This window comes from Babylonia areolata, chromosome 20 (assembly GCF_041734735.1).
Source record: "Babylonia areolata isolate BAREFJ2019XMU chromosome 20, ASM4173473v1, whole genome shotgun sequence".
Classification (NCBI taxonomy): Eukaryota; Metazoa; Mollusca; class Gastropoda; order Neogastropoda; family Buccinidae; genus Babylonia; species Babylonia areolata.
The window spans coordinates 39,351,358-39,363,857 of NC_134895.1; the positions used below are offsets into that span (position 1 = coordinate 39,351,358).

General features: G+C 46.1%; 1 protein-coding gene and 1 long non-coding RNA gene across 2 annotated transcripts in view; both read right to left on the reverse strand.

Moving 5' to 3' along the window:
- Window positions 1-969, reverse strand: part of LOC143295498 (heparan sulfate glucosamine 3-O-sulfotransferase 1-like) — a 1,721-nt gene extending 752 nt beyond the window's left edge. The window contains exon 1 of the mRNA XM_076607222.1: window positions 1-969. This exon is cut by the window's left edge and continues 752 nt beyond it. Within this exon, the coding sequence (XP_076463337.1) occupies window positions 1-841 (841 nt within the window). The 5' untranslated portion in view covers window positions 842-969.
- Window positions 970-1,051: 82 nt separating this feature from the next.
- LOC143295500 (uncharacterized) overlaps window positions 1,052-12,500 on the reverse strand; it is a 108,471-nt gene continuing 97,022 nt past the window's right edge. The window contains exon 3 of the long non-coding RNA XR_013057021.1: window positions 1,052-1,990. This is a non-coding gene — a long non-coding RNA (uncharacterized LOC143295500). The remainder of the gene's footprint in view (window positions 1,991-12,500) is intronic.

A 12,500-nucleotide genomic window follows, 5' to 3' on the forward strand; every position in this document is an offset into this window, starting at 1 on the left:
GCGTGTTGACGTTGCCCGTGTCCCTGTCGATGACGATGTCCTCGAAGGCGTCCAGGCTCTCGTTCTTGGAGAGCTTGTTGTGGAAGATCTGCGTGTAGTCCGAGATGGTGCGGGTGGTCGGGTGCCGCAGCAGCACGATCAGCCTGACGGAGCTGTTCATGCGGTGAACCCTGCTGGGCGCGATGGGCGAGATGAAGTACCCCGGGGTCTTCTCCATGGTCAACTGGTGCGGCAGCGACGGCGGCATGAGGTGGCGGTACCACTCCAGCCCCAGACGGTAGCGCTGGTCATCGTTGAAGAAGTGCAGCTCGTCCTCGGCCGTGACAATGTCCGGGTGCAGGTCCAGGAACTCCAGCAGGGCCCGCGTGCCGCACTTCCGCACCCCGATGATGATGGCCGAGGGCAGCCGCTGGGTCAGGCCGGCCCGGGTCACGTTGACCAGAGCCAGCCTCCCCTTCTCCTGGTCCTCCAGCAGCTTCCGGAAGCCCGAGCCGGGGAGGGTGTGGGGCAAGGGGCTGTGCTGGAGCTGGAGGGAGGTCCACGTCCACAGCACGCTGCTGCAGCACAGCACAACGTAGAGCAGCACTGTCACGGGCAGCCCCAGCCCCAGCCACTGCCGGCACCTAGTCAGGGACAGGCGGCCCATCGTCACCCCCACCCCCGCCCTCCCCCTCGCTCCCCCTCTACTATCCCCCGGGGACCTCCTCCAGGACCACATGTGGCGCTGCGCCGCTGCTGCTGCTGCTGCACCGCTGCCTTCCGCCGTGCTGCTCATGGGCTGCTGGGTCCACGCGTCACGTGGATCTCTCTGGCCGCACGCGCTCCAGGAAGTGCTGGACATGGGACGGGGAAGGTGCTGTCCTCACTGAGTTACTCACATGCTGACTCAGTGGCCTCACCGCCGCCACACACACACAGGTCTTGCAGGGACACTGTCAGGGAACGAACGCAGTGCTCCCGTCCTGGACAGCCGACGATTCTCCTCAAAGGGCCGACCCCGCTGGGAGAGGAGAAGTGAAGATTGTGAGCACGTGATCCTTCACAGTACGATGACGGCAAACAGTGGCACAGTTCACAGTGCTGATTACGGCAAACAAACAGTGACACAGTTGACAGAGCTGATGACGACAAACAGTGGCACAGTTCACAGTGCCGATGACGGCAAACAAACAGTGGCACAGTTCACAGTGCCGATGACGGCAAACAAACAGTGGCACAGTTCACAGTGCCGATGACGGCAAACAAACAGTGGCACAGTTCACAGTGCCGATGGCGGCAAACAAACAGTGGCACAGTTCACAGTGCCGATGACGGCAAACAAACAGTGGCACAGTTCACAATGCCGATGGCGGCAAACAAACAGTGGCACAGTTCACAATGCCGATGGCGGCAAAACAGCGGCACAGTTCACAATGCCGATGGCGGCAAAACAGTGGCACAGTTCACAGTGCCGATGACGGCAAACAAACAGTGGCACAGTTCACAGTGCCGATGGCGGCAAACAAACAGTGGCGTCCCCTGTCTCCTTTCACTACCGGCGGGACGAAGGAGATAATCGCCAAGAACCTCCAGAACAGGGCGGTCACCAGTCGCGCTGAGGAGAGGGTCAAGACAGAAGGGCGGCAGGTCCACGCGACCCCAGCCGTCGACCCCAGTCACCCGACAAGGCGGAGCACGGACAGGGAAGGAGGGAGGGTGGTGACGAGGAAGTGTGTGTGTGTGTGTGTGTGTGTGTGTGTGTGTGTGTGTGTGTGTGTGTGTGTGTGTGAGTGCAGTAGGGAAGGCCGAGGAAGACAGACGGAGGAAGAGCGAAGGAGGACGACGAGGAGGAGGAAGAGGAGGACGAACGAGCGAGAGGCGTGACTGATGGGCGAAGTGGGAGGAGGTAGGTGGTGGTTGGTGGTGGTAGTGGTGGTGGTGGTGGTGAGGGGCTGGCCAGGGGGCATCACTCTGTCCCCCCGCCACTCTCATCCCTCGCTGGCCCAGTCATCTGCAACACACAGCACGTGCACTGACATAATTATACAGATGATGATGATGGTGTGTGGTGATAATAATGAGGAGGAGGAGGAGGAACAGAAAGGATGGTGGTGGTGGTGGTGATTATGATGACGATGATGATGTTGATGATGATAAGGAGGAGGAGGATGGTGGTAGTGATGATGATGATGATGATGATGAGGAGGAGGAGGAGGAGGAGGAAGAGGAGGAGGAGAAGGAAGAGGAGGATGGTGATGATGGCAATGACGACGACGTCGACGACGATAATGATGATGATGATGATGATGCAGAATGAAGATCAGAACAGGGAAAAGGGGTGATGGAGAGGCGGTATAGAAGAAGCAGAAGAAGCAGAAGAAGAAGAAGAAGAAGAAGAAGAAGAAGAAGAAGAAGAACAAGAACAAGAAGAACAAGAAGAAGAACAACAACAACAATAAGAAAGACAACAAGAAAAACAACAAAAAGAACTATAGCGAGACGAACAACGACAAGAAGAAGAAGAAGAAGAAGAACAATAACAAGAGCAAGACATTCAAGGACAACATGAAGAATAAGATTCACAAGAACAAGACAAACAAGAATAAGACGATCATCATCACCACCAGCAGCAGGAGCAGCGTCGCCAGCCGTTCATTATCATCACTACTACAGAATCAACTGAACTGAGTCATCAGACTTCGTTGTACTCTCCCCTAATAAGACCTTGTGAGATGACGACACACGCTGATCATTCATTGATGGCATCATTTTTTTAAAACTCAATGACGCATTTAAAACTGATTCGCACTGGTTGACCAATTACACCATCTTCTAGGGAACTGAATATCATTCTGTATTTAATGTCAGGAAGCTCAATTCTTGGACACACACCATTCTCTCGCTTCAATCCCCCCCCCCTCCCCACTCATAATTCGTTTTTCACCCCTATCTCTTTCTAGTTTACAAGAGGAGGAGGAACACAAAAACAAGGAGAAAGAAAATAATTGTCAAAGTCAGAAACGCAAACATATATACACACACACACATCAGCATATACAGCATACATACCATGCGTGCGCGTGCACGCGCACACACAAACACACACATACACACACACGCACACGCACGCACACACACACACACACACACACACACACACACACACACACGCTCGCGCACACACACACACACATACACACACGCACACACATACACACACGCAAAAGCACACACACACACACACAAGCGCGCGCACACACACACACACACTCGCACACACACACACGCACGCACACACACACACACACACGCACCCCCCCCCCCTCCCGCCTCGCCCCCCTAAAACCTGCTCACGTTCTCATAAGAGCCATGATGCTTCTTACTGCCATTTTTTATGTGAGTGTGTTCATATGTGCATATATATATGCACACACGCACACACATACACACACGCACACACACACACACACACATACGCGCGCGCACGCGCACACACACGCACACGCGCGCGCGCACACACAGACGCGCACACACAAACATACACACACACACACAAGCACACACACACACACAAGCACACACACACACACACGCGCACACACACACACGCGCGCGCGCACATACACACACACACGCATGCGCGCGCGCGCACACACACACACACACACACACGCACACACGCGCGCGCACACATACACACACACGCGCGCACATACACACACACGCACACACACACACACACACATACACACACACACACACACACACACACACACTAAAACCTGCTCACGTTCTCATAAGAGCCGTGATGCTTCCTACTGCCATTTTTTTTATGTGAGTGTGTTCATATGTGCACATATATATATATATATATATATATATATATATATATATATATATATATATATGTGTGTGTGTGTGTGTGTGTGTGTGTGTGTATTGCCATTTATGTGAGTGTGTGCATATGTGCCTATGTGTGTGTGTGTGTGTGTGTGTGTGTGTGTGTGTGTGTGTGTGTCTATGTGCTTGCGTATGACAGAGAAAGACTTATGAGAGAGAGAGAGAGAGAGAGAGAGAGAGAGAGAGAGAGACAGAGACAGAGACAGAGACAGACAGACACAGACAGACACAGACAGACAGACAGATAGAGACAGGGAAAGACAGACAGAGACAGAGAGACAGAGATCGGTGGAAAGATTGATTTGCGTGGATGTCTAGATTCATGTTTGTCCAGAACTTTTTCCCCCAACACTCTCTAGCACAGCCATTCGTTCTTTTGTTTGCTTCCATGCCCCCTCTCGTTCCCTCCACCCCCCCTCTCTCTAGGATTTTGTTGTTGTTTTTCCCTTGGTGTGTGTGTGTGTGTGTGTGTGTGTGTGTGTGTGTGTGTGTGTGTGTGTGTGTGTGTGTGTGCGTGTGTGTGCGTGTGCGTGTGCGTGTGTGTGTTACTCGCTTCCGTTCCGTACAGATGTGAGCGATGTTATGTCTCTCAGTTTGACGCTGTGTTATACTCGTACATTATACATGTATTAAGTATAACTACATTTATATGCCTACATGTTTGTGTGTCTCTTAGAACAACGGCAGATGTGTAAGTCGGCCAAAGTGCCAATATCTTCACCGTTGGAAAATAAAGATTCATTCATTCATTCATTCTCTATTTCTTTCTTTCTACATCTCTCTCTGATTCTTTCTCTGTCCTGTTAACATCCAGATAAAACACGCGTGTATGCACACAAACACACGCACAGTTTTCATTTATTCATTCATTCATTCATTCATTCATTTATTTATACTAGCTTTTCTCTTTCTTGCCTTCATTGTTTCGTTCTTTTCTCCTTTTATTTCTTCCTTTCTCTCTCTCTCTCTCTCTTTTTTTTTTTTTTTTTGGGGGGGGGGGGTGCGGGGGGGGGGGGGGGGGGGGGGGGGGGGTCCTTTCTCTGATGCAGCATCATTTTTTTTGTTTCTTGGCAGAGTGAATACAATGCTTGTGACCCGCCACAAAAACAACAACAAATTAAACAAAAACAATTACAAGATATTCGAGAGAAGCGGATGGAAGGGGTATTATTAAGGTCTAGAGCTAGATGGATAGCTGAGGGAGAGAAGGTTAGTAAATATTTTTGTAATTTAGAAAAACGTCATTATGTTAGTAAACACATAGCCAAAATTATTGATCAATACGACAATGTTCTAACAAATCAAAAGGATATCTTAAATGAAGTACATAATTTTTATAGATCTTTATATGTGAATGTTGGGGTGGAACATTGTGAAATTGAAAATTTAGTGAATTATATTCCATGTTTGAATGAGTCAGAAGCAAGCGATTTAGAAGGTATGATTACAATGGAGGAAGCGGCACAAGTTATTAGAAATATGAAAAATAATAAGAGTCCAGGTACAGATGGCTTTAGTGCAGAATTTTTTAAAGTCTTTTGGAAGAAAATAGGAATATTTGTTGTTAGGGCACTTAATGCTAGTTTCAGGAAAGGAGAAATGTCTTCTGTGCAAAAGGAAGGAGTGATTACGTGTATCCCCAAAGGTGATAAGCCAAGACAATATTTGAAAAATTGGAGACCCATCTCTCTTTTAAATGTAGTTTATAAAATTGGGTCATCTTGTATTGCTAACCGCTTGAAACCAGTATTACCTAACATTATTAATGAAGATCAAACAGGGTTTATTAGAAATAGATACATTGGAGATAATTTGAGGTTGATATATGATATCATAGCTTACTTAGATAAGCATAATCTACCTGGTTTATTACTGAACATAGATTTCGAAAAGGCTTTTGACTCAATAAATTGGGATTTCATGTTTAAAGTGTTAAAGGCATTTGGGTTCAAAGAAAATATGTGTAGATGGATTAGTGTATTTTACACAAATATTAAGTCATGTGTGATTGTGAATGGCCAGGTCTCTGACTGGTTTGAAGTTAAGAGAGGTTGCAGACAAGGAGACCCTATATCACCTTATTTATTTGTAATGTGTGTAGAAATATTAGCTATAATGGTAAGGGAAAATTCGGATATCCGAGGAATAAAAATTAACGATGTTGAGAATAAACTGACCCAATATGCTGATGATACAGAATTTCTACTTGCTGGGGATAGGAAATCTTTTGAATGTTGTGTTACAACTCTTGATAAATTTGGCTGTGTCTCAGGTCTCTATTTGAATTCAAGCAAAACTAGTGCTATTTGGTTAGGGAGCAAAAAGAATTCTAAGACGCGTTATATGGAACATTTAGGTATGGACTGGAATCCTACAAGATTCCGAATTTTAGGGATTTGGTTTACTAATGATTTAAAAGAATGTGTAACTATAAACTATTCAGAGAGATTAGCAGAAATAAGATATTTGTATAAGATATGGGTAAAACGCCAGTTAACGCCTCTAGGCAGAGTAGCAATTCTGAAATCTGTTATTCTTTCCAAACTGACTCATCTGTGGTTGCTTTTGCCAAACCCACCGGATACATTTTTTAATACATGTCAACATATTTGTTATAAGTTTGTTTGGAACAATAAACCAGATAAAATTAGCCGTAAAACTGCTCATAAAAGTGTAAAAAATGGTGGCATCGGTCTTCCTGATGTTAAATTGTTTGCCTTATCTTTAAAGCTTTCCTGGATTCGTAAAGCTGAAAATTCAAATCACAAGTGGAAGCACCTCTTGCTGTGTAACTTCCCCCAATGGCCAGCTATTGATAAATATGGTCCAGAGTTTATCTTAAATTTTGCCATATATAACCAGTTCTGGACAAATGTGTTTGAAAGTTATAAGATTTTCTTTTATAAATGTGAACCAAAAAACTCAGCGGAACTGCTTGCAGAGCCATTGTGTTATAATAATCGTGTTCAAATTGGTAAAAGGTGTATTATATCCAGACTGCTCAGTAATCATGATGTGTATTGTCTTGCACAGTTTTTTGATGATGATGGTAAAGTTTTTTCATATGTACGCTTCAAAGAAAAATATGATTTGCACATTGATTTCCTTACTTATGCTGGATATAAATCAACAATAAACGAATTAGTTAAAAAGCATAATATTCATGTGGATAGCAACAGACACACAAATACTTCGCTCTGCTTCAAACACTTGTTTTCTGTTTCTAAAGGCTCAAGACCATATTATGATGTGTTGATTGAAAATGATATGAAACCGAAAATGTTGTGAGAAATGGGACTTAAAGCTTTTGATGCATCATAACTGGAAATCTTGTTTTATGCATGCACACAAGATAGTTGATGTAAAGCTGAAATGGTTTCAGCTGAAAATAATACACCGATGTTTATGTACAAAAATTGTTTTAAAAGAAATTGGTGTTACGGATAATAACAACTGTAGTTTTTGTAGAGAACACAAAGACAGTATTGATCATGCTTTTTGGAAATGTAATTATGTGCAAATGTTTTGGAACGCTTTAACGGACTTGATACAAGAGAGATGTGTAAACGCAGGAAATTTAAAGTTAACAGAATCACTTGTGCTATTTGGACATGATGTGACAATAACAACTGATGCTGTTTTGTGTTTTATAATATTGTTTGCAAAGTATTACTTATATTTATGTAAAATTGAAGACAGCTTTCCACAAATATCAGTTTTTTTGAACAAATTAAAAAATCGATATAGAATTGAAGAATATAATGCATATATTAACTTTAACCATACCATTTTCTCTGCCAGATGGCTGCCTTACAAATTATTGATCACAAATGATTAGTAACCTGTTCATGATTAACGAAAAATAACCATCCATATTTATTTTCTTTTTATTGATATTCATAAGAAATGATTGAGGTGTTCACTTTCCGTAAACGTGTTCTAAGATACTTGACAGTTTGTATTCCTTGACAGCTTGTGTAAGATCTTAAGAAATGAATGGTAATACTCCATGATGATAACCAACCAGTGTATAATCCAGCTGCTTGGCTGTTTCTATCCAAGTATTTATGGTGTGTGTTTGTTTGTTTTTTGTTCTTTGTTTGTTTTTGTTTTCTTCTTTATAAATGTCCATTAAGATGCTGTTGTTGTTGTAAAATGTCAACCTACCAAAATGGAATTAAAAAAATGTTTAAAAAAAAAAAAAAAAAAAGAAACAACAACAAACACACCGTCTTGTGCAGAGTTCGGGGGGTGGTGGGTGGGGAGGCGGTGGGGGTGGCGGGGGGAGGAGGGGGGAAGAAGGGGTGGGGGTGGGGCCCGCTGCAATCGTATTACCATGTACCCCACCCTACCTCCTTCCCCTTCCCTCTCACCCCAACCCCCTTTCTGTTGTTGTTCGTTTGCTGGGGGGAACGGGTTGGGAGGGTGTGGGGGCGGTTGGGTGTGTGTGTGTGTGTGTGTGTGTGTGTGTGTGTGTGTGTGTGTGTGTGTGTTTTGTCTTTTCTTTTCTTGTACTTGTTCTTGCTACTGATCTTGTCTTTGTCCTCCTCCTCCTCCTCCTTCTCCTCCTCCTCCTCCTCCTCTTCCTCCTTCTCCTCCTTCTCCTCCACCTTCTTCTTCTTCTTTCGTCTTTCTTTCGGGGGCGTGGGGGTAGGGGTAGGGGTTCATTATTTCGATGTTTTTCCTTTCCTTCCTTCCTTTCTTTCTTTTCTTTTCTTTTCTTTTCTTTTGCCCCCTATTGTTTGGCATTATGTTGAGCGTACTGTTCTGTTTGGGTATTGTCGTCTTGTCCCAAAACTTGATTTTTTTTGCCCCCCGGAGCTGAATCCAAAAACACGGATAGCTCTCCTTGGTTTCCTACCTTCTGTATCCAGAATTTATTTATTTATCCAGAATTTATTTCTTTATGTATTTATTTATTTATGTACGCTTATAGCTGACTTCATCAAGTTTTTGCGCCTTATACATATTATTAGTAGTGGTAGGTTTTTTTTTTTTCTCAAGGCCTGACTAAGCGCGTTGGGTTACGCTGCTAGTCAGGCATCTGCTTGGCAGATGTGGTGTAGCGTATATGGATTTGTCCGAACGCAGCGACGTCTCCTTGAGCTACTGAAACTGAAACTGAAACTGAAACTGTATCCAGTTCCGCCACTCTCTTCTCCTTCTTTCTATCTTTTTCTTCCCTTTCTTCCTTCTTTCCGTCCCTTAATTTTCTTCTTTCTTTCAGTCTTTTTTTTACTTCTTCTCACCATTTTTCTCATCTACGCTTTTTCCCTTTCTTTCCGTCCTTCGTTTTCGTTGGCTTCTTCACTAGTTCGACTCTCCCTCCTCTCTCACACACACACTCTCTCCTTCGCCATAGGACCGTAGCGGAAGCGACTGAAGGAATTACCGAAGCTGGATGCAGCATGTCATTAATTAATTAAACACCTCTTCTTCACTTTCGCGTGATTAGTGCCACAAAGCTGAACGTATATTGGGTAGAAGGGTAAAGTGGGGTGGTGGTGGGGGGTGGGGGGTGGGGGGTGGGGGGGGGTGTGGGTGGGGGGTGGGGGGTGGAGCATAGGGATTGGTTGGGGGCGTGGGGGGGGGGGGTGTAGAGGTGTGGTTAGGGGTACGGGGAAGGGGGGGGGGGGGGGTTGGAGTGTGAGGGGTGGGTGTGAGGGGTGGGAATGATGTAGGTGAGGTGAAGTGTGTCGCAGTTTGGGTGGGTGCATGAGTTGGGGAGTTTTCTGCAACGTCTGCTCAAATGGTTTTGTGTGTGTGTGTGTGTGTGTGTGTGTGTGTGTGTGTGTGTGTGCTTGTGCGTGTGTGTGTGTGTGTGTGTGTGTGTGTGTGTGTGTGTGTTATTGTGTGCGTGTGCGTGCGTGCGTGTGTGTGTGTGCGTGTGTGTGATTGTGTTATTGTGTGCGTGTGCGTGCGTGCGTGCGCGCGCGAGCGCGCGCGCGCGCGCGCGTGTGTGTGTGTGTGTGTGTGTACACGCGTGAGTAGATACATGTGTGAGGAGGATCATCTACATCCTTCCTTCCTTCCTTTTCACTTCATACGACTTTTAGAAGTACATGTACTTGGCTCTACATGCTATTAGTTGAACAAAATACTCAATTTTCAAATCAACTTTAAAACTATAAAACTAGAAGGAGCATAAAAGAGAAATTGAATCGACCGTGTCGTACATTCCCGGCGGGTACGTGTAACTAAACTTGTACATCTATCTAGATCCAGAGAAAACGGCTATATGTTGCAGTGTGATTGCGGTGATAGCCACGTCTCCTTTACCGCGGACATAAAACCGCGGACATAAAAAGAATTTTTAATTGTCCTTAAAGATTTTTTGAATGCCCAAGATACACCAGAATAATATGCGATAATATAATTAAACAGCGTTCTCACTGCGAATACCGGAATCGATTTATCGCATGTTTAAATATTATATTTTTGAACGTCAGTTAAGTAGCTGCGATAGTGTAATGGGTAAGACGGTTTCTTCTCACCCGAACACGGGGGGTTCGAATCTGCCGTTAGGACTTTTTTTTCTTTTTTTCTTTTTCTTTTAACCCGAAGTTTTATAATAACGAATACAGAACACATTTTAACGATTACATTTTTTTTTTTTAAAGTGTATCACAAATCGTCTTCATTGATTTTAAGAAGGCATTTGACAGGGTCTGGCATGCAGCTTTGTGGGCTACCATGAATCTGTACAACATCAACGCCAACCTGATCAGACTGATACAGCACCTCTATGACAAAGCCACCAGCGCCGTCTACCTCAACAATAGCATCGGGGACTGGTTCAGAACCACAGTCGGAGTGAGACAAGGCTGTCTACTCTCCCCAACACTCTTCAACATCTTCTTAGAAAGAATAATGACTGACGCACTGGAAGAGCATGTAGGAACAGTCAGCATAGGCGGCAGAACAATCACAAACCTACGTTTTGCCGACGACATTGATGGACTGGCTGGAAAAGAAGAAGAACTGGCAAGCCTGGTCAAACATCTAGACAAAGCCTCCACATCGTATGAAATGCAAATCAGTGCGGAGAAAACCAAACTGATGACAAACAACACCAACGGCATCAGCATTGACATCAAAGTCAACGACGAAAAGCTTAAAACAGTCCACAGCTTCAAATATCTGGGAGCAATCGTGTCAGATGAAGGATCTAAACCAGAAGTACTCTCGAGAATTGCCCAAACAACAATGGCACTCAACAAGCTGAACACCATCTGGAACAACAAAAACATCGCTCTCAGCTCAAAAATCAGACTGATGCGTTCCCTGGTTATATCAATATTGCTCTACGCCTGCGAGACTTGGACCCTGACTGCAGACATCGAGAGAAGAATCCAAGCTGTCGAGATGAGATGCTTTCGTAGACTACTTGGCATCTCCTACAGAGACCACATCACTAACACGGAAGTGAAGAACAGAATCAAGCAAAGTATTGGACCCTACGAAGACCTTCTGTCCATAGTGAAAAAACGCAAACTTAGGTGGTATGGACACATCTCCCGATCATCTGGTCTTGCCAAAACGTTCCTGCAAGGCACCGTACAAGGAGGCAGAAGGAGAGGACGGCAGAAGAAGAGATGGGAAGACAACATCCGGGGGTGGACAGGCTTGACGCTCGGTGACGCCCTGAGGAAATCAGAAAACCGTGAAGAGTGGAGAGGGGTGGTGGCCAGGTCAGCAGCGGTGCCCCAACGGTCTGAACCCAGACTACGGGAGAGGTGAAGGTGAAGGTGAAGGGTATCACAAGTGAGTCTTAAAGGCCTTGCCTCTCTTGTTTTAAAAGCATTCATTCTGTCTTTCTTTCTATCTTTCTGTCTTTCCTTCTTTAACGCCTCTCCTGTTCCTTTATACTCACGCTCACATTCAAAATCTTTAGTCGTCCTCCCTTCCCTCTTTCTCTCCTTCCTTCCCTCTCCTCCCTCCCTCTCTCTCTCTCTCTCTCTCTCACCTCTCTCACTCTCTTTTCCCACACTCTCCCCTCCTCACTCCATCTCTCAAACTCGCGCAGCATTGACAGCATGCTGAGTCGAGACAGCTCTCCTGTCATACATGTCATCTGTTGGCAAACACCCTCCACCACGCCTCAGTCCCTCCAACACCCCCCCTCCCCCAAACCCCCTCCCTATCACCCCCCCCCACCACCACCACCACCCAGCCATCCCCTGCCCACCAGGGGAATGGAAGGTGGGTGCGTGGGGTGGGTAAAGTGAGGGGGTAATAGGTGTGTGTGTGTGTGTGTGTGTGTGTGTGTGTGTGTGTGTGTGTGTGAGCAATGATGACAATGAGTGACGGGTGGGGAGAGGGGGGGGAGGGTGTCTGAGGGGGGAGGGGGGGGGGAGGAATTGTCTCCCTCCATCTCCACCAACTTCCATCCTCCCTCACCTGCACCCCCCCCCCCTTGCCCCCCCCCCCCCCCCCCCGCACGCCCCTCACCCCCCCACCACCTCCCTCCTGTCCCCTTCTCCCCACGCCCTCCTCATCCTCACCTTAATCGATGATCTCATGCGCGTGTACACACATCCAAACCCGCTCGCAGAATAACTGCCCCCCCCCACCCCCCTCCAAACCCCCGACCTTACCCCCCTACCCTCCCTCCCCCGGGC